The 18,880-nt window shown below is 34.9% G+C and overlaps 1 protein-coding gene across 1 annotated transcript; it reads right to left on the reverse strand.

Moving 5' to 3' along the window:
* Positions 1-10,762: 10,762 nt before the first annotated feature.
* LOC124639866 lies at positions 10,763-18,611 on the reverse strand. Its single transcript, XM_047177372.1, has 5 exons — positions 18,570-18,611; positions 16,817-16,885; positions 15,840-15,913; positions 15,255-15,474; positions 10,763-11,145 (listed from the first exon to the last, which is right to left on the reverse strand). The coding sequence occupies exons 1-5, from the start codon at positions 18,609-18,611 to the stop codon at positions 11,050-11,052; spliced, it is 501 nt and encodes a 166-aa protein (XP_047033328.1). The 3' UTR covers positions 10,763-11,049.
* Between the last annotated feature and the right edge of the window lie 269 nt (positions 18,612-18,880).

An 18,880-nucleotide genomic window follows, 5' to 3' on the forward strand; every position in this document is an offset into this window, starting at 1 on the left:
ACACGACATAAAATATTTTTTTAATAATTATAAACTTACTACCTACCCTTTTTTACATGAACGCGTAGAGATATTAAAGTTGAAATTCATATCAAACACTTCTTAAATATAATTGCCTCTAAACTGTGAAAAATTTTAAATCATTCAAAGGTCATTGGGCACCTTAGTATGGAAACCATACCCACGGCGGATACGAACGAAATATAGCACAGTATAATGATAAAGGCTCTGATTTACTATGGCATTAGTCGCATCTATGTGAACCATGGGATTCTAGAGAAAATCAGGTGTAAACATCAAATATTTTCCTCATTTCAATGGGGAATTTAAACGACCAAGTTTGACGGATTTGAGAAATCATTTCTTTGTAGTGAAAGAGTATACTCGCCGTTTATTTCCATTGTCATCAGGTCAGGATCTGATGATGGAAATCCTGAGAAATCGAGGGCAACTATCAGAAATTATAGGCATGCATAGGATTAAAACTTGATTCTCAGATGTATGTCTGGTGATACTATCAAACAGTGAAAGTTTAGAGCTTACCTGATGATGGAGACGTGAGAAAGTCGAGAGAACTCTATGTATGTTTAAAAAAATAAAAGATCCCATTAGTAGTGAATTCTCATCACCTAAAATAAAATAAGCTCCAACACTAGGTTACGTTATAAATTGTAAAGGAGTTCCCATAACTATATCTGATCTTTGCTATCGATGCCACAATGGCAGTTAAACCTATCTATGTGGAAAGTCTTCGCCAATATGAATAAAATAAGCCCAAACACGTGGTAGTTGCAACATACCGTTCAGAAGTTCCCTCGACTCTCTGTAGTCTCCATAATCAAATCAGCTCCAAACCTTCACTGTTTACAAGTGCCCTCAAAAATACACTCATATGTCTGGTTTTGACTCGATGCGTGACTACAATATTCAAGAGTTGCCATCAATTTCTCAGGGTTTCCAGATCCTCATCAGAACCTGGTCATCCGAATTGGCATGTTCTTTCTTTATGAAAAGTCTTTAACAATAAAAACTAGCATTGCAACCTGTACAATCCTCTGAAACTGCTTGTCTTTTATATTTTTCAAACGATCCTGGACATTCGTCTCCATGGAATTTTAATAAAATATTTATATTCAAAGAAACGTCATACCATTCTCCACGATTTAAAACTACTTTGATTCATGTCCGCCACTTTTTACAAAGCGGGTCAGATATGCCCAATGACCTTTAAGACATAATTAGTTATTTTCAATCAGATTTCTGAATGATGACTATAAAATGTTGTATATAAATAACTTTAATAAAATAACTTTTACAAAGTACTGGCCTACTATTTTAGTTATATTATAAAATAAAAAATATTAGCTATTTTGACTTTAGCTATTTAGAAGAGCTCGTGGCTAAGGAAGAGCTCGTGGCTAAGTCAAAGCCGCGCGGATCGATCGATCATAAGGTTAAGCAACGCTTGGCGCGGTCGGTCCGTGGATGGGTGACCATCTTGTCATACTGAGTTCTTCCGTGTTTCGGATGGCACGATAAACTGTAGGTCCCGGCTGCCATTTAAACATCTTTGGTAGTCGTTACGGGTAGTCAGAAGCCAGAAAGTCTGACAACCAGTCTTACCAAGGGGTATCGGGTTGCCCAGGTAACTGGGTTGAGGAGGTCAGATAGGCAGTCGCTCCTTGTAAAACCCTGGTACACAGCTGCATCCGGTTAGACTGGAAGCCGACCCCAACATAGTTGGGAAAAGGCTAGGCAGATGATGATAGCTATTTTGACTTTCACGAAATTACCATAACTATGATTGTTCTAAACTGAACGGTTGGCGCGAGACTCACTTTTTATCTATACAGGATTTGTACGGAACCCTCGGTGCGCGAGTCCGACTCGCACTTGGCCGGTTTATTTGTAGACAAAGTGCCAGGCTAGGTCCGCAGTAATTCTTTCGAACAATCCCTCAGTTTGCTGATCATTGCAGTAATTTCTCATTAAGTTATCTCTGACTTGATATACTGCATAGTAGAAGTTAATCAGCCATTAATTATTCTCTATTGTCTATTTATTCAAGAGCCTTGTATGTGTAATTAGTGTTTCAATGATGTGGTTGCACAATTGTACATCAATAGTAAACAAACAAATACAAGTATACAGTTTTAATGTATTCTGCAGAATACATAATATTGTGTACAATTTATTGTAAATATACAAGAGTGATTTTTGTTATTCAGCCGTAGACAGAGCTGTTAGAGACAACCATGGTGAACAATAATTAAATTAAAAAATATTTTCAGCATATTTACCTATGTGAGGTAAGTTGAAATGAATAAGAAAAGTTGCTTACTCTTTTCTATTTATCACCAAGTAGTTGTAAGCCACAGTCTCATCCAAGTCAAGAAAGAACTGCTTTTCCTCATACGAACAAGAAAGTAACTTATAGGTTAGCACATTTTAGTTTAAAGTTTCATCAAAATTCGTTAAGTAGTTTTCAGGTAAGGGAGTCAGGAACACGTGCTTATTTTTACAGCAGTGTGAATGTGTCACTCACTAAGTAATACCGTGTAACTTTAAAATTAGGTTTAACCAAATTACTTCCTTTTTAAAAAAAAAATTGGTTCGCAAACAGATGCTACAAAAATCTAAAGTTTGAGTTAAAATACCCTCTTTTTGCTCGGAGGGTTAAAAGACAAGGGGTTCATTTAAAATTCAGCATTTACTCCTTGTCATCCAATTAGCATACTGATTTATTTTGCGTTTTCATTTTGTACTTTTTTATAATTGCACTTGGGAAAAGGGCTCGAAGCATAATACATATTGAGTTACTTGAGAGCAAATTGAGGTGGTTTTTCCAAAAAATTACAAACAAAATGAGGTGATTTTTTGAAATGAATGAAGATTTTTCTTGAAAAGAATGTGACTGATACAGGATCAGTCAATTTGGGGCTATTTGTTGTTGTTACGGTTGTTTTTAATGAGGGTTTCGTTAATGAGGGTCGGCGGTCGAGTCGGGGGTAACAAACAATTTTGTGTTGCTTACAATTGATACTAGATGGCGCTAATAATCTGTTGTGAAGCTTTAATCTGTTTCTAATAATATGTAGTAAGTAGGTTTATTTGGATATCTGAAAGCCGGTAATGTTTATTTATTTTTATGTGTTTTAGTTGCCAGTGATAGCTACAGTTAATTACGATATTAAATTACAATTGTTCTTGCAATGCACTTTTTATTTCTTAATGACAGATTTGAAAAAATATACCGGCTTAAGTAAATTGCAGAGCCAATTTAACTAATTGTTTTTTTAAGCAATCTCTGCAATGTTTATTACTAAAACATTTTATTTAAAATTATATTATTTCAAATCAAAAAAATAATCTCTAAAAACATGTTTTAGTACAAAAACAATTTCTATTTAATTGGACAATGTCTGCAGGTCATCTAAAAGGTTGTTATTAGTAATAATAACGTTTTATATTGCTTTATGTCTGAAGGACGAATTATTAATTGCTCAGAGCTAAATGCCTACTAAGATATAATCTAGATTCATCTTTGTAAGAACTTATTGAGAGATTGATAATAGCGTTATTAAGATTCTAACTTTTAATTGATATCGAATGCGAGAAGATTTGTGGATTTAATTATGAAACTATGTATATTGAGAACTCATTATTTTCTTTTGATAGAATTATCTATGTGGTTATTTGTTAGTTTTTTTATTCACTGTGCACTGTTATATACTTACATTATGTTATAATTTTTATCTTATACGTCATTTGCACCAGTGAAAAATTAAATATTTTATCTTTTCATACACCCACCTCTAGTCCGAGGTGTAGCGATCACGTAGGTATCTAAATGTTTACTACCTCTGTATTCGTCGGAAACAAGATCATAAAATTCATAATATTTTCGAAATATTCTAAGTGTGCCATAAACCGGATTTTATTTTGTATTTTTATTAGTTGAACTATTAAAAGTTTCATTGATATACTTTTTGATAAATAATTACAACAGTTATGTGAAAGGGTGTGCTTTTGGAACATAAAAGACACCACGAATAGTATTTAAAAAAATAGTCAACCGAGACATACACGTAACTAAATAATATTCAGTTACAAAAACCGCACGTACAAACCAGTTTTCCAATAAATATTATTCTGACCGATTCACAGTTCCAGTGGTTAGTTTCTAACTATTCTGAATGGAACCGTCGGGTTCTTTCATAGACAAGTACTGGTAGATAGCGGCGAGTATATAAGAGCGGTGCGATTGAACTACCACTTGAGGTGAGCAGTCGGTTTAGGAGGTGTGAAGATTTGGATATGGTAATGGTGCAAGCTTTTGACAAATGTGTGTGAACCAGATAAATGTAAACTAATTGATAAGTACATTTAATAATATGAAATGGAAAGTTCATTGTGTTTATATTAGAGAGAAACAGTAACATATTTTTTTAATGCCTATTCACTATATTCATATTTTGGGGATTGAATTTTTTATAGATTCAAGATCTCCAGGTTACACCGTAACCAATACAGTAGGACGAGTTTTCACCGTCTTTTACTTACACAGACTAGGTAAAATATACTCAAAATCACGATCAAAACCCGCTAGATATTTTAATAGTTCCTATTATCAGACTATATTTCCCTTCACACAATATTTTCTATGCCACATCCATATATTAATAACTCCCTCCATCGTGTGGCTCACAGCGACACTGATCGATGTTCGCCACAAACTCTTCGCTGATGGATGGCGCCCGAATTCACTGCTACGAACCGCTACGACCGGCTACGAATCGCCACGAGTCACTACGCCGTAGCTACTACGCGGCTACGAGCCTACGTGGCTACGTGGCTACGAGCCTCCTCGGTTCATTGGCAATCGCTGACGTATTGATGATTTAGTAAGCGTTTCAATTCGAGGTTCATTTTCTGGAAATTTGAAATTGAGGAGTTGACGTTCTACTGTAGTTTTGGCTTTTGGTTTTCGCTAGCTTTAGTAGCCGCTTTTGACTGCTGAACAAGGCACCGCACTAGTATGCAAAATCGTGTAACAAACTACTTAAGAAAAACTCAGTCTATCAGCAGTTTTACAAATAAACAAATTAACGTCCTAAACTGTTATTATTATTTCAATTAATTTCATTTTATTAGTAGGTGTATATAACGTGTATAATATCAATTTATGATAACCTCTAAATATTAGGATTAATCTCGTTTAAATTATTAGGAAGAATTAAGGCAAAATATCACATACACATCTTTATTATCTAGTTTTGTGAAATACCTTCATATGTAAGAGGAAGCCTGACTAACAACCAACAAATTCAAACTCAGACCTACAAACGAGAAGTCAGCTACTTGAAAAACTCAATATAACTTTGTTGGCCCTGGGAATTCAACCAGGTAAGTACTTTCTAGTAATATCGCTTATCCCGGGTAAAGATTTTACCTACATATATATGTACATAGAAGTAATAAATGTGCACTATATGTAAGTTACAGCCATATCGGAGCACGTCTCAACTGTGTGATATATTTCACGTTGATTTACAGCTAAACCTGCAGTTAAGATATTACTTGAAATACTGCTAGAAATGCAAGGTGGGCGGATCTTTGAAAATATGGTTTGACTTAGCGGTATTTGGGAGCTTTTAGTTTTTGATTTATCTGATTTTAGAGAATTTGGTGGTAAATAACACAGTTCATGAATAGCAATCTGTAAAACATAGTTGTAAAATGCTCTGAGATTTTATAATGAAACTCCAAAAAGTGCCAGTTAATAGCAGCAGCTTGTTATCGGTCAAACTTTTAACTAATATATTAAAAAGGCCTTTCCTGTTTGTTTACACTGTAAAGGCTCAGAAACCAGTGAAGTGCGATTCGAAAAATTACATAAGGTATTTTTCTTTCACGAAGAAGTTTTCTCGAAATGTAGGTAAAACCACGAGAAAAAGATGAGAGTACTAAATAAAATGCATTTTTTGTTAAGGAACAAGTTGTTGAGTATTATTAACCACTCATGATCAAGGTATACCTATCTACTCACAATGTTACTAGATATTCTTTTAAACAAAAGCCAAAGTTAAAACCTCAGAGGTGCAATTCCTTGAACAAACCGACTACGAGGAACATTTTTAACAATAAACGAAATCTCGTAACCATAACTCTCTTTAAGCTCGAAACTAAATTGTAATGTATTTGAAAGTAAATATACATTGATCTTGCAACTGTTGCGAAGGAATTTCAGTAAGTACTTGATCTGACATTTCCAGTCACGTCACTCAGCTTATATTTCAATACTTGAAATAATCTTCGTTGTCAGAAATCGTCAACTAGTGGCACTGGGTACTAAGATAAATTCATTTGATTTACATGCAGTTTAATACAATACACAATAAGCATAATCTGCCGAGCCTTTTCCTAACTATGTTGGGGTCGGCTTCCAGTCTAACTGGATACAGCTGAGTACCAGTGTTTTACAAGGAGTGACTTCCTGTCTGACCTCCTCAACCCAGTTACCCGGACAACCCAATAAACCATTGGAAGACTGGTTGTCAGACTTACTGACTTGAATACCCGTAACCATTGCTAAAAATGTTCAAATGACAGCCGGGACCTATAGTTTCTCGTACTTTCTGAAACACGGTCATTGGTATCCAAGATATACTTAGAAAGTACATAGAAACTTAGAAAACTTGCACTGCACTGGAATCGAACCCACACCCATACTTAAGAGATTGGTTTTACCCACTGGGCCACGATTTCTTTTCAATGATTTACTGCACGTTTAAGGAAAATAGCGTGCACATATTCAGGTAAAAGAAGCCTCCATTAATGAAGCAAAAACCCCCGTTTCTGCCTTATGTCGTGTAGTTCCGTGGGGGTCGTTTTTTCGTCCGTCGAGTTTCGAGCATCCAACGTTCTATTCATCTGTTTTGTTTTGTCTTTACATGACGTCGTGTATTCTCTTTATGTTCTGATTAGCGTAATAAAAGGTTTACTTTTATTACTGTTTGGGATGTACAACTAAGGTTATGAACAAAGTTTAATCCATAGTAATTCCTTTTAGTATGTAAATATTACTTTAAAAACGCATTGTTTATTTCTGTGTACAGGCACAGAAAACAAAACGTAATTTGTGTGTCTTCTTTCTTTATTAATTATCATTTCCTTTAATACGACTTTTACGCTAGCCGCTTTCCCGCAAATTATTCACACGCGTCCCCTGGGGTAAAAATAAAGCCTAGCCTGTCTTGAAAGAACTTTTCAAATTGATTTAGTTTTGGAGCCTTTAGGGTGCAAACAAAGAAAAAAAATACATTATAGTTCGGCCATTCAGAGAATGCGTTCCTGACACGTCGCGATTGAACTGACGACGTAACTTTGCAATGGCGTTGCAGTTACGATAAAAATATTTTTGCTGGTTGTTTACCGTTTTAACAATTGAGGAGCATTAAAACAACATTATTATATCAATAATCAATGAATGTTATTACGTCGTCAGTTCAATCGCGACGTGTCAGGAACGCATTCTCTGAATGGCCGAACTATAGTATAGATTTACAAATCACACTACCATTACCCCCACTAAAAAGCCCCGTAACTCAGACTAACAAAAGGTTGTGCACAGCTGGTCTATTTCGCGGCGGATCCCCCGAGCCGGGAGTCAATACGGCGCGTGCATTTGACTTGCAACTGTTGACTCCTGCTAGCCTGAGCAATGCAAGGGGTGAACACACTTGTTCATCTAAAATTATATTTTTTCTGTGTTATATAGTTGCATGAAAAATAAGGAAAATATCTATACTAATATTATAAAGAGGAAAACTTTGTTTGTTTGTATGTTTGTTTGTTTGGTTGTAATGGATAAACTCAAAAACTACTGGACCGATTTTAAATATTCTTTCACCCTTAGAAAGCTATATTACTATTTGCTTCCACAGAGCGCGGGTGAAACCACGGGAAAACGGCTAGTAGTAAATATGACAATACCGTGACTCGAAAAGACTACAAACTTGACCTGTGGTAGCCTAACTTACTTACTGAGCCTATTGTTGTAAAACAGTATCCATGTATCATAAACTGTGGTAATTTTATGCTTTGATATAAATTATTGAAATACTATCACATAAAAACACGATTGTTACGTCCATGGCCAAAACTTTCCACATTTATTAAATCCCCTATTTAGCCAATCATCAATGTAATTACAAAAACGTCATAACCAATCAAATTGAAAATTAATTATAACTAATTTGATTGTTCCAAAACAATAGAATTATATACCTAATAGAATATTACAGTTTCAGTGTTTTGTGCGTTAAACTGAACACTGAACGTTTATTGATAATTAATATCGCTTTTACACTTTGATAATAACTGATTATAATATATTTGTTTGTTTATATACTATTGAAAATGCTTTGTGATCACGCTGATAGGTTTTTGTGCTCGTTAATTGAACGTTATGACATTTAATTACAGGAATTTATATGAATGTTATCGCAATGATTCTAATATGCAAATTGTGCCAAAGGATAGTTTAAATTAAACCGATCGGAATTGAAACAGCGATAGATAATGTTAATTATATTCCGCTGTTTGTGAATGTTTATCGATCATGCGGAAATATATGACGGGTAAACATAGGTAGGTAAACCGTATTTTATGAGATAATGTGCTCATATTTTGGAACTGGTTAATTGTCCTTCGATTGGTACTTATAAAAGAGAGAAACGATTAATTTTTCCTAGATAAAGTTCAAATTATATACAATTATACGTCATTACACTTGTCGTCCTGTATGAATCGGTGTGTTGGGCATTGAAAAAGAGGGATGAGAAGAGAGTGCATGTAGCAGAAATGAGAATGCTGAGATGGATGTGTGGTGTTACAAGAATGGATAAAGTGAGGAATGATTACATTAGAGGAAGTCTGAAAGTAGCGCCAGTTACAGAAAAGATGAGAAGTAGAAGATTGTCGTGGTATGGGCATCTAATGAGGAGGGATGATACGCATGCAACAAAGTGTGTGCTAAGTATGAATGTAGATGGATGGAGAAGAAGAGGAAGACCTAAGAAAAGATGGATGGATTGCCTGAAAGATGATATGAATAGGAAGGGAGTGAGCGTCAGTATGACGAGTGACAGGGGAAAATGGAAGAAAATGACATATTGCGCCGACCCCAAGTAAAATTTGGGAACAGGGCAGGAGAAAGAAGAAGATAAAGTTCAAATTGTGTCCGATTTAAAAAAAAATATGATTTCGACATCGAATATTTTAAAAGAAATGTTCCTTCCAAGTGTAAGTGCACCCTAACTCCCTGATCCGGCTCGCGAGCTCCAAAATGCAATAGATTTAGCTGCACTGGAATCTCTATATAAAGTATAAAGTAATGCGGAGTAACCTCGGCGCCTATGACGTTTATTGCACCACCGTGCAACGCTATTGTGAATGCACTTCGAACTATTTCGCTTTGGATATTTTTGACAGGAATTTTATAAATTGGACGAATGTATTGTGAGGGAAAAATTTAGCGTTCTGGTACGAAGTTTTAGAATAGCTAGGTTCAGATTTCTTAAGCTGGGTATCTGCTGACTGTTAAGTACCTTAGTTATGTCGTGGTGGTCTAGTGGTATAAAGCACCAACCTCAGAAGTTTGGGTGTGTCGGTTTGATTCCAGGAAAAGCGGTTGGTTTAGCCAAGGCCCTTTGGTGCATTGTTGGTACAGTTTACGCCAATTGGTTCCTTGTTCCCTAAGCTTTGCTTGCCCTAAGTTTGTTACTACAAATACTACTTCGCATACATGAGACGTCAAAAGCGTTACTTCAGAATTGTAAAGATATTTTGCGCGGACTGTAGTAAGACTATTCTTGCAAGGAATGCAGTGTGTGAAATGAGACAAAAGAATAAATTAATATACTTTATGGGATCACGTTTCTAACATAATTAAATGATGTATTAGCATCGTACATAACAATATAAGCATATACTATATGTTAATATTTATATTTTATAACATTATTCGTAAAATTTTAGATAGATTTAAACATTATTAAAACTTCTCACTTAGTTTTTTATTGAGCATGTTTTTGGCAACGACGTTTCATATTAAAAATATCTTGAGATGAATTATGATTGATGTAGTATATATATAACATTTTAGTAAACGTATTAACTAGTATACAGATTTTAGTTAAGTACATAGTTTCAAGCATTTGGAGGCAAATAATGATGTACTTAAAATATATTTTATACAGATTGAGACTTTTGATCATCTTATATTAAAAAAAAAATTGTAAGGCTTTGTGTATTTATATGCACCACTATTGCATATTTAAAATTAAGAATTTAATTAAAGAAATATGACCCGAAAAGCCTTAAAAAACATGTTAAAATCTTCAAGCATTTATCTTTTCTTGTAACCCTTCATTATATCCTCAAGCATTAAAGAATACTAGCGCCACTTTACTAAACGCCTAGCCCTCTCGTATAAACGCCTAGCATTTCCCCCGTTAAGCCTTAAGAGGCTCTCAAGTGGTGACTCTTGCCTTTGTGTAAGTTTCTTATCCCGTAGGCTTCGTTTTATTTGACAATATAATGTCACCTTTTCAAGGAGATCATGGGTTTTGACCTTTTCAAATGTCAACATTAACCTTAGTGTCTAATGGAGAGATTCCACCATTTTTTTCTCTCACAAAGGTATATATAATTTCGCGAAAAATTTTGAATGTTGTGCGAGAATAAAGATTTTAATTTTTCGGACATTTTGGCACTTAGTATAAATTAATTATTACAAACATACTCAAATTTTAGTTGTGTGATGTATAGATAATCGTGTCTAGGCTGTATTTTTTCCCCAGGCACTTTTCCTATCATTCAAAATTATATCCCAATTTGTTCTGCTGTTTACCGTGAAACAAACCAACACTGCAGTAATATATGGAGAAGTAAGAATTACTATACAAGGATGAGGAAATGTCTCGCTAGCACTGATTTAGTATATGATATGAGGGTAGAATCTTGATGATGGAGAACGTCAGGTTTTCAGATCTGGTACTCCTTGTAGTTCCAGTTCCAGGTCTTGTTGACGCCGTTGTACTCGCTGCTGGGGCTCAGCTGCATCTTCATTGTGAGGTCAGGCTGCAACAATAGAAGTTGTTGTAGGGGGGCTCGTGACTAAGTTACAACAGCACGGGTCGCTATCGATGAGAACCTAGATTTTTAGACAGGCTGTCATTTTGGGAATGAATTTCAGCCATGCTCAGCTAGTTTATCAAAAAGTTGATGTCTCTGAATGGAAAGAGACCTGAGTAGATAGAAGTGGGATAACACACCCATTTCTTGCAAGTTTTGAATAGTCATTAAGTACCATGTAAGTTGTTATGTCTTGGTTCATAGTGCTCTTTAACAAATTCACGTTTAGATGCTTCTTAGATGAATAAAATAAAAAATGATTTTTAAATAAGGAGCCATTAATTATCGACTCCTTTGTTCTTTTATGAAAACTTTTATGAATAGATATGCTTGCTATTGTTATTCTGTAACTCAAGAAACAAGAGAACATGTTCTTAATTAACAACAATACGGATTAATTACCTAGTGTTATCTTTACTTTGAATAAAACTGCTATAAAGTTAGCTTGTTTGTTAGAACATCAAAATACGACTGAAACAATAGCAAAAACTTTTAGTACAAAAGTAGACTTAAAAACTGCTTTTTAAGCAACATTAAGAGTGGACGTTCGTTCACAATCTGGTAAATAAATAAATTTCACCAAATGCCGCCCTAAATACTACATTTCCATTCGAATTTACATAACGTTGTTAATCTCTGGTTTAAATTTATTTTTGTGTGCCTAATACTTTTCATGTTAGCGTCCATTTTTGGCGATTCCTGTCCAGGTAAAATATGAAGCCATTAAGGTCATTGTTCGCAGTATTGTGAAATATTTAGAGATTCTACGGGAGAGATAAAACTCTACAAGCTTTGCTTTGTCTTTTTACTTGAGTACTTTTACCTACTCTTAAGAACTAAGCTTTATTTCCACTACACATCCCAACTATCAAATCATACCGATAACACTAGAGTACAAAAAACTCTTTAACTTTTCACAAAAATGGCATAGAGCCACCCTTCAATCGTATTCATAGCACCATCTGCGTACAACATACAGCTACCAGACCAGCTTGCAACGCGACAAAAACGTGCGACTCCATAAATGGTTGGCAACGTGACGTATCGCGCCGCACCCCCCACTACGTCGGGCCACGGCCGGCGACGCATAAATCTGTAGCGCGCTCAAGTTGCCTCTGATTGCTGAGCTGCTGCCGTGTTTATCAATGTCCACTTCGTTTGTAGCACGGAGTTTTTCTGTTATTTTTGTACTAGGCTACTGCAGGTTGTTACAGAGTTCTGAAGTGTCCGAAATTAAGATTTAGTGACTGTTGAGATGCCTTTTTCTGGTCCGGTTTATTTTTCTTCGCTAATTCAGTATCACACTATTCTTTATAACCATCTATTAAGTAGTTATTTTAAGTTATGATACGAAAGTATAAGAAGACTAGGTATATATTTCAACAAAAATATAGCTGACAACAAGAGCTCTAGCTAAAAGCGTTTGACTGTGTAAATCACGAAACGCTTTTGCAGAAGCTAGAGCATTACGGAATCAAAGATACATCCCTCCAGTTATTAAAATCGTATCTAAACGATCGGCAACTTAAAGTTCAAGTAAACGGCGTAAATTCACTGGGCTCAATGATGGCAATGGGCGTACCACAAGGTTCCATATTAGGTCCGTTCCTCTTTTTAGTTTATATTAATGATTTGCCCTATCTATTTGATAATCAACCTAGGATGGTGTTGTTTGCCGATGATACCTCTCTTATTTTTAACATTGATCGGCGTAGACGTAACCTAGACGACGTAAACAATTCCATTATCCAGGTTCAAAATTGGTTCAACGCAAATAACTTGGCCCTTAATGAAAAAAAAACAAAATGCATTCGATTTTCATTGCCAAATGTAAAAAGTAGTGAATGTGACATAATACTCAATAGTCAAAAACTAGAATTTATAAATCAGACAGTTTTCCTGGGAATCACTCTTGACAAAAAACTACAATGGGGACCCCACATAACATCTCTTGCGGGTCGTCTTAGCTCGGCCGCCTATGCTATTAGAAAGATGAGGCAGCTAGCGGACGTAGAAACAGCTAGACTGGTATATTTTAGTTACTTCCACAGCATCATGTCGTACGGCATTCTGCTGTGGGGACGAGCTGCTGACATTGAATGCATATTTATCTTACAAAAGCGAGCTGTCAGAGCTATGTACAACTTACGTGGTCGTGAATCTCTTAGGGAACTGTTTAAAAACATTAATATTATGACCGTGCCTTGCCAATTTATATATGAAAATATCATGTATGTTAGGAAAAACCTACATTTGTTTGATAAAATATGTGATAGACATAATTATAACACTCGAAATAAAAATAAAATAGCCATCCCGCAGTTTAGACTATCTAAAGTACATACATCTTTCATGGGATATTGTGTCAAATGTTATAATAAAATACCAGACAACATTCTGGAACTAAATGACATGCGGTTTAAAACTCATATAAAAGCCACACTTTGTAAAGACGCTTATTATAAATTAGAAGATTATATTCAAGATAAAAATGCTTGGAAACATGCTGGTCCTGCTCCATAGGACGCACTGACAGTATCAAATTATTGCGAATTTAAAATTACACCCGCTAGTAAGATTGTGTTATTCTTTTGATTGTTTGTTTGTAACTTTGTACAAAAATATAAACTGATTTGTAAATGTGAACACCATGTAGCATTTTAACCTTTTTTTATTATTATTTATTCTCATATTCTTTGTCTATTGTGATTCTACATGATCTTCGCATGTTATTATAGTATGTATCAATACATACAAACTGTAATACCTATTATTTTTAAAAAGAGTAACCATGGAGTTTCTTGCCCGTTCTTCTCCATAGGAAACTACTTTTGGAATGGGCAACTAGAATCAACTATATTTTTTGACGTTCATAAGTGCTTGTGAAAGCCTAAGTGAAATAAATGATTTGACTTTGACTTTGACTTTGACTTCTATTTTCGTTTATTTGTCAAAAAGTAATCACAACTTACAAGCCTTTTCTGTAATACGACCGTGTCTATTATTGTTACTATCACTTTCGGCAATAAATTCAATAAGACCGCTTCAATAATACAGCTCTAAATAACGTCACAATTACCCATTACCACTATTGGAGTAAGGTTTGAATCAGCAAATATCTCATGATTACCACAACTAGTAATATTGCCATTAACCTTAGTATAAAGAGCATTAGTATCGGCGGTAGTGGTGTAAAGTTGTGTCATTACGGCGACGTCTGCCCGACATTATCCCTCGCAGTTTTACTCAAGTTCTGATGCGGTGACTAAGCTTCGTGTCGAACTTTGACGGTCTTGGTTTTCAAATATTGGTATTGCTATAACTATTACCGGAAAGATGCAATTTGTAAGAACATAAAATATATAAATATAGAATATGCACATTTTTTTTTATTTGTTATTATACAATAACAATAATATTATTTTGTTTGATTTTTAATACCTTTGATATGTAGCTGAATGACCCTCAGCCTGTTTGTGCTCGTATGCTAAAATTAAAACCATGTTTCTAAATCCTGGTCACCCTACCCACTTCGTTAACGCGGCAAGAATCTTACCTACCACTTCTTTCAGTGAATTTGAAATTTAAACTCCGACTGCCATTAGTAGTAAAGTGTTATACCAAAGGATTATTTTAAATTGGCTCTCAGCTTGATTGACTTTAATTTTTCAACCACTTAACCATTATTTTTAGGGCCTTTTCATGTAAATTAATTTAATGAACCCTAGAGATTATAACAAAGTGTATAATGGAAGAATAATATTATGTAAGGTTCATTATGCTTAAAATACATTCAATTTTTCGTAAAATAATTGAATGTATTTTTATCTCATTCAAAATTAATACGGCGGGAGCAAAATTGTGTTCATAAAAAATGTAAATCGAATTAATCATGTAGAGTGTAATAAAGATTAAATAAAGTGAACGAAAAATAAATTGTTAAAATTTTTAACAGCGAATTGTAGCTTGAATAAAAAGTAAATCAAGGTTTATGACACTTTATAAAACCCTTAAATCCAGATCAAACAGGCTTTTGGGCTTAAGAGTCATCTCACCTGTGGCAAAGCAATGATCTCCGACGGCATTTTGTCCTGTATAACATGGGGTAGCTCCGGCTGGGGTCCCACGGGCTCCAGGTTGAGGGGCTCGTACTCGTCAGAGACCCCGCTGTCGGGGGAGTCGGGCGCCAAGCTGTTCATGTATCCCTTGGGCCCAGCGCGGCTCTTGTGCACGCAGTAGTCGCCCGTGAACGGGTTCTGGTAGGCTACTACTGTCCTGGAAGTGGGGAATTAGTTTAAGAAGATTTTAAATTTACTATAATACTTCTGTATACATATTGCCAATTTAATTGACTTGTGTGTAATAAGAAGATAGTGTTTGTCGTTGCTGAACTGAACGTCAATGCATTTTGTTTTTATAATTTATTTATGAGAAGCACATATATATTCTGCTCGAATCAGTCCCCTGGTGATGGCAAATGGATATGAAAAATAATTCAGTTGATGTAGCTTCATTTTCATTAACGTCATAATTGACTTGGTAATTTTATGTTACAAGCCTCAAGGAACCAGTCGCATAATTGTTTAAAATTACGTTAAATTAAGCTTATCAAAAGCTTTTAAAGCACTTTAAATAATTACCTGAGTTCCTCAGTGGACTGGCCCTCCTTCTTGTGAGAAAACACAACTTTGGTCGGCCTCAACAAAATTGCAATCTGTAACCAAAACGTAAATGTAAAGTTTTTAATTTTGATATCGCGAAACAAGTCCATTAATTAATTTTGACGGAGACAAAGCAAAGTCCAACAGTTTCGTGAAATTTAGATTGATTTCAAATTTAATTACAGCCATAATTACAACTTGTTATTGTTTAATTTGTTTGAAAATATGAAAATGGGGAGAAGTCTTGTCACTTTATTTTCATGAATAATATTTAATAAATATTGTGTTCGTTAGGTAGGTATATTTGTCTAGAAAATTAACTTCTGTTGTTTATTGCTAGGCTTTTCATTATTTTTGCAAAATACATAAAACAAAGTGTTATTTAAGTTGTGTCAAGCTCCTTAAGTACTAAAATTTCTATATATAATTTTTTCATTCAAGATTGAAAGTATCCAACAAAATACTGACCAAAATACATAATAGAATCTAAATATACCCCAAATCGGATCAATGCAAATCTACTTATTATTCAAAATATAAGTATAGTAAAGTTCCCTACTTTACACAATGGACAATATGGACCTTATGGAGATACTTTTCCGATGTAGATCGTGCGTGTGTGGGCGCTCTGAGGCCGAAGTGTGGGTGGTCCCAAGACCACAACGGTATTTTCTATAGGCTACTGTAATATTTTAATCATTTATATCTGCATTTATTTTAATGGAGTTTTCAAGTATTTTCATCATGATTTTCACTTACGTGTAAATGTTAAATTGTTTTAAAGGTTTTCCTTAATAATATTGTTCGCCTTTTTTATTCGATTAAATTAATTCAGACGTTGTTTTCATGAAAAAAAAATTTTTCTTTAATCCAGTGCGTGAAATCCCACGGAGCGCAGGTGAAATCGCATGAAAATCTTAATAAACGATAATTACAGATAGTAAAGTATGTGTTACCTCTCCATTTTGTCTCATTCTGTTCACTCGGTAGAAACAGTAGCCGCACATAAATATTGTAAGACATAACTGAAACAAAAGAAAAAACCTTATTGGATACCATTTTGTTTTTTACCTTACACAGATTTTATTTTGTAGCATTTATTTAAAAAAAGGCAACTTGTTTTTCCCTCGATATAATGCAGTGACAGCAGTCTAAATGAGACATCTACACTTTACAGTACTTTCACACTAGAACATTTTCCGTTCGGTTTTTTACTCGCTACATACTCCGAGCGACACGAGTAAGTCTCACACCAGTCTAACCAAGGGGTATCGGTTTGCCCGTTTAACTGGGTTGAGGAGGTCAGATAGGCAGTCGCTTCTTGTAAAGCACTGGTACTCAGTTGAATCCGGTTATACTACAAGCCGACCCCAACATGGTTGGGAAAAAGGCTCGGAGTATGATACTCCGAGCGACAAAAAACCTGTCAGGCGATTGCACGTGTCATTAGAACGGGCATTTTTGTCTAAGTACTGTTTATTTTTCTACCATTTGTGTAACAAAAATTTAATTTTATGTTATATTTTTGTTGTTATGATTATAATTTTAAGAAATGAAATAAATTTCCGTAGGTATTTCTTTGCACTTCGCGAATGATACATTTAAATAAACTATATAGCTGAGCAAACAGGTGCTACAAACGAGCTGTTCTCGAGCGAGAAACAATATCCTACGTGATACGACCATTTGTATTTAGACAGTTTACACGGTTGCTATAGAAACTAGCTTTTACTAGCTTTCAACGAATTTATACGCAAATATTTGATTACCTAGAATTCTACCGGTGTTCGTTTCAATGGAGCTATTTATTAAATTCCTGTTTTGTTTGTTAACTTTGTGTGCTATACATTGTTAAACTATAAAATATAAGGTAAGCACAGAATATGTTCACAACAAGTCTAAATTGCTATATTTCTCTGTCCTAAGATACCACTTCGTATACTGATCAAAAGGTTAAGCAACATTTGGCGCGGTCAGTTCGAAGATGGGTGACCAGATCATAACAAGTCCTCCTTTATTTTCAAAGGCGTGTTTTATATTGGCGGTATATAACAGACCCTTAAGACGTAGGCTACTACTCATGTTTTTACTACTACTAGAGTTGAAGGTATTCAGGTAAAAACTCAATTCCACAGCAATATAAAGTGGAGTAAAAGTTGAAAAAGTCGGTGTAAGTTTATCCGGGCAGCTCGCGTAACGTCGGGGCTTAGTGTGCTTGGTCAAGCCGAGAGATCCCCGAGATTCTACTTCTAAACTTAAACTTCACTATTTTAAGGGGATTTTCAAAATGTTTAGAACATAAGACTGCACTGGATGTATGTATACCTATCTATTCCTATGTATTTTCTGTATATTTTATTTTATCAAATAAACTGTCTTCTCAGATACAGAGATACCAAGAAATTGTGCACCTGTGTCTAGTGTGTCTGTGCAAATGCTTGTGCAGTCTTAGTCAGCTGCAGGTTTTAGACCACTAACAAAGGCAATAATTGGCCGTTTACTTTTATTAGGCACCAAACACTGACACGATCTTTAAAATTACAGACATATGGACCCCTACTTACGTATAATGCCATTGAAGAATATAGAAATGAGTAGCTACAGTATCTATGTACAGTGAATCATCACCGTATGTGCCAGTAACATAACGTAAACAGAAAACACCATGACCAATACTAAGCAGTTAGAAATTACGTCACAAGAACTCACCAGTATAATCAACAGCAATATATCAATGTAAATAATGATCATTTTTCACTTCTACACTTATCACTTTTAACACAATCACCTTTTCTTCATTATTTCACTAAAAATAAACTATTTTTGTTTAACAATACACTGGGTTACTAAAAATATTCTTTTCTGAAAGATCCTGTAACTCCGTTGGGCAGCCAAAAGGCTGTTGGTGTTTTCCAGCATTGTGATTGGTCAGAATATATTTTGGCTGTGTCCTCATTGGTTGACTATCGATGGGAATCTGGGAATGCCAATGGGGTGACTCTATAAACAAGGGATGCTAC

Source organism: Helicoverpa zea, chromosome 19, assembly GCF_022581195.2.
Source record: "Helicoverpa zea isolate HzStark_Cry1AcR chromosome 19, ilHelZeax1.1, whole genome shotgun sequence".
In the NCBI taxonomy this organism is placed as follows: Eukaryota; Metazoa; Arthropoda; class Insecta; order Lepidoptera; family Noctuidae; genus Helicoverpa; species Helicoverpa zea.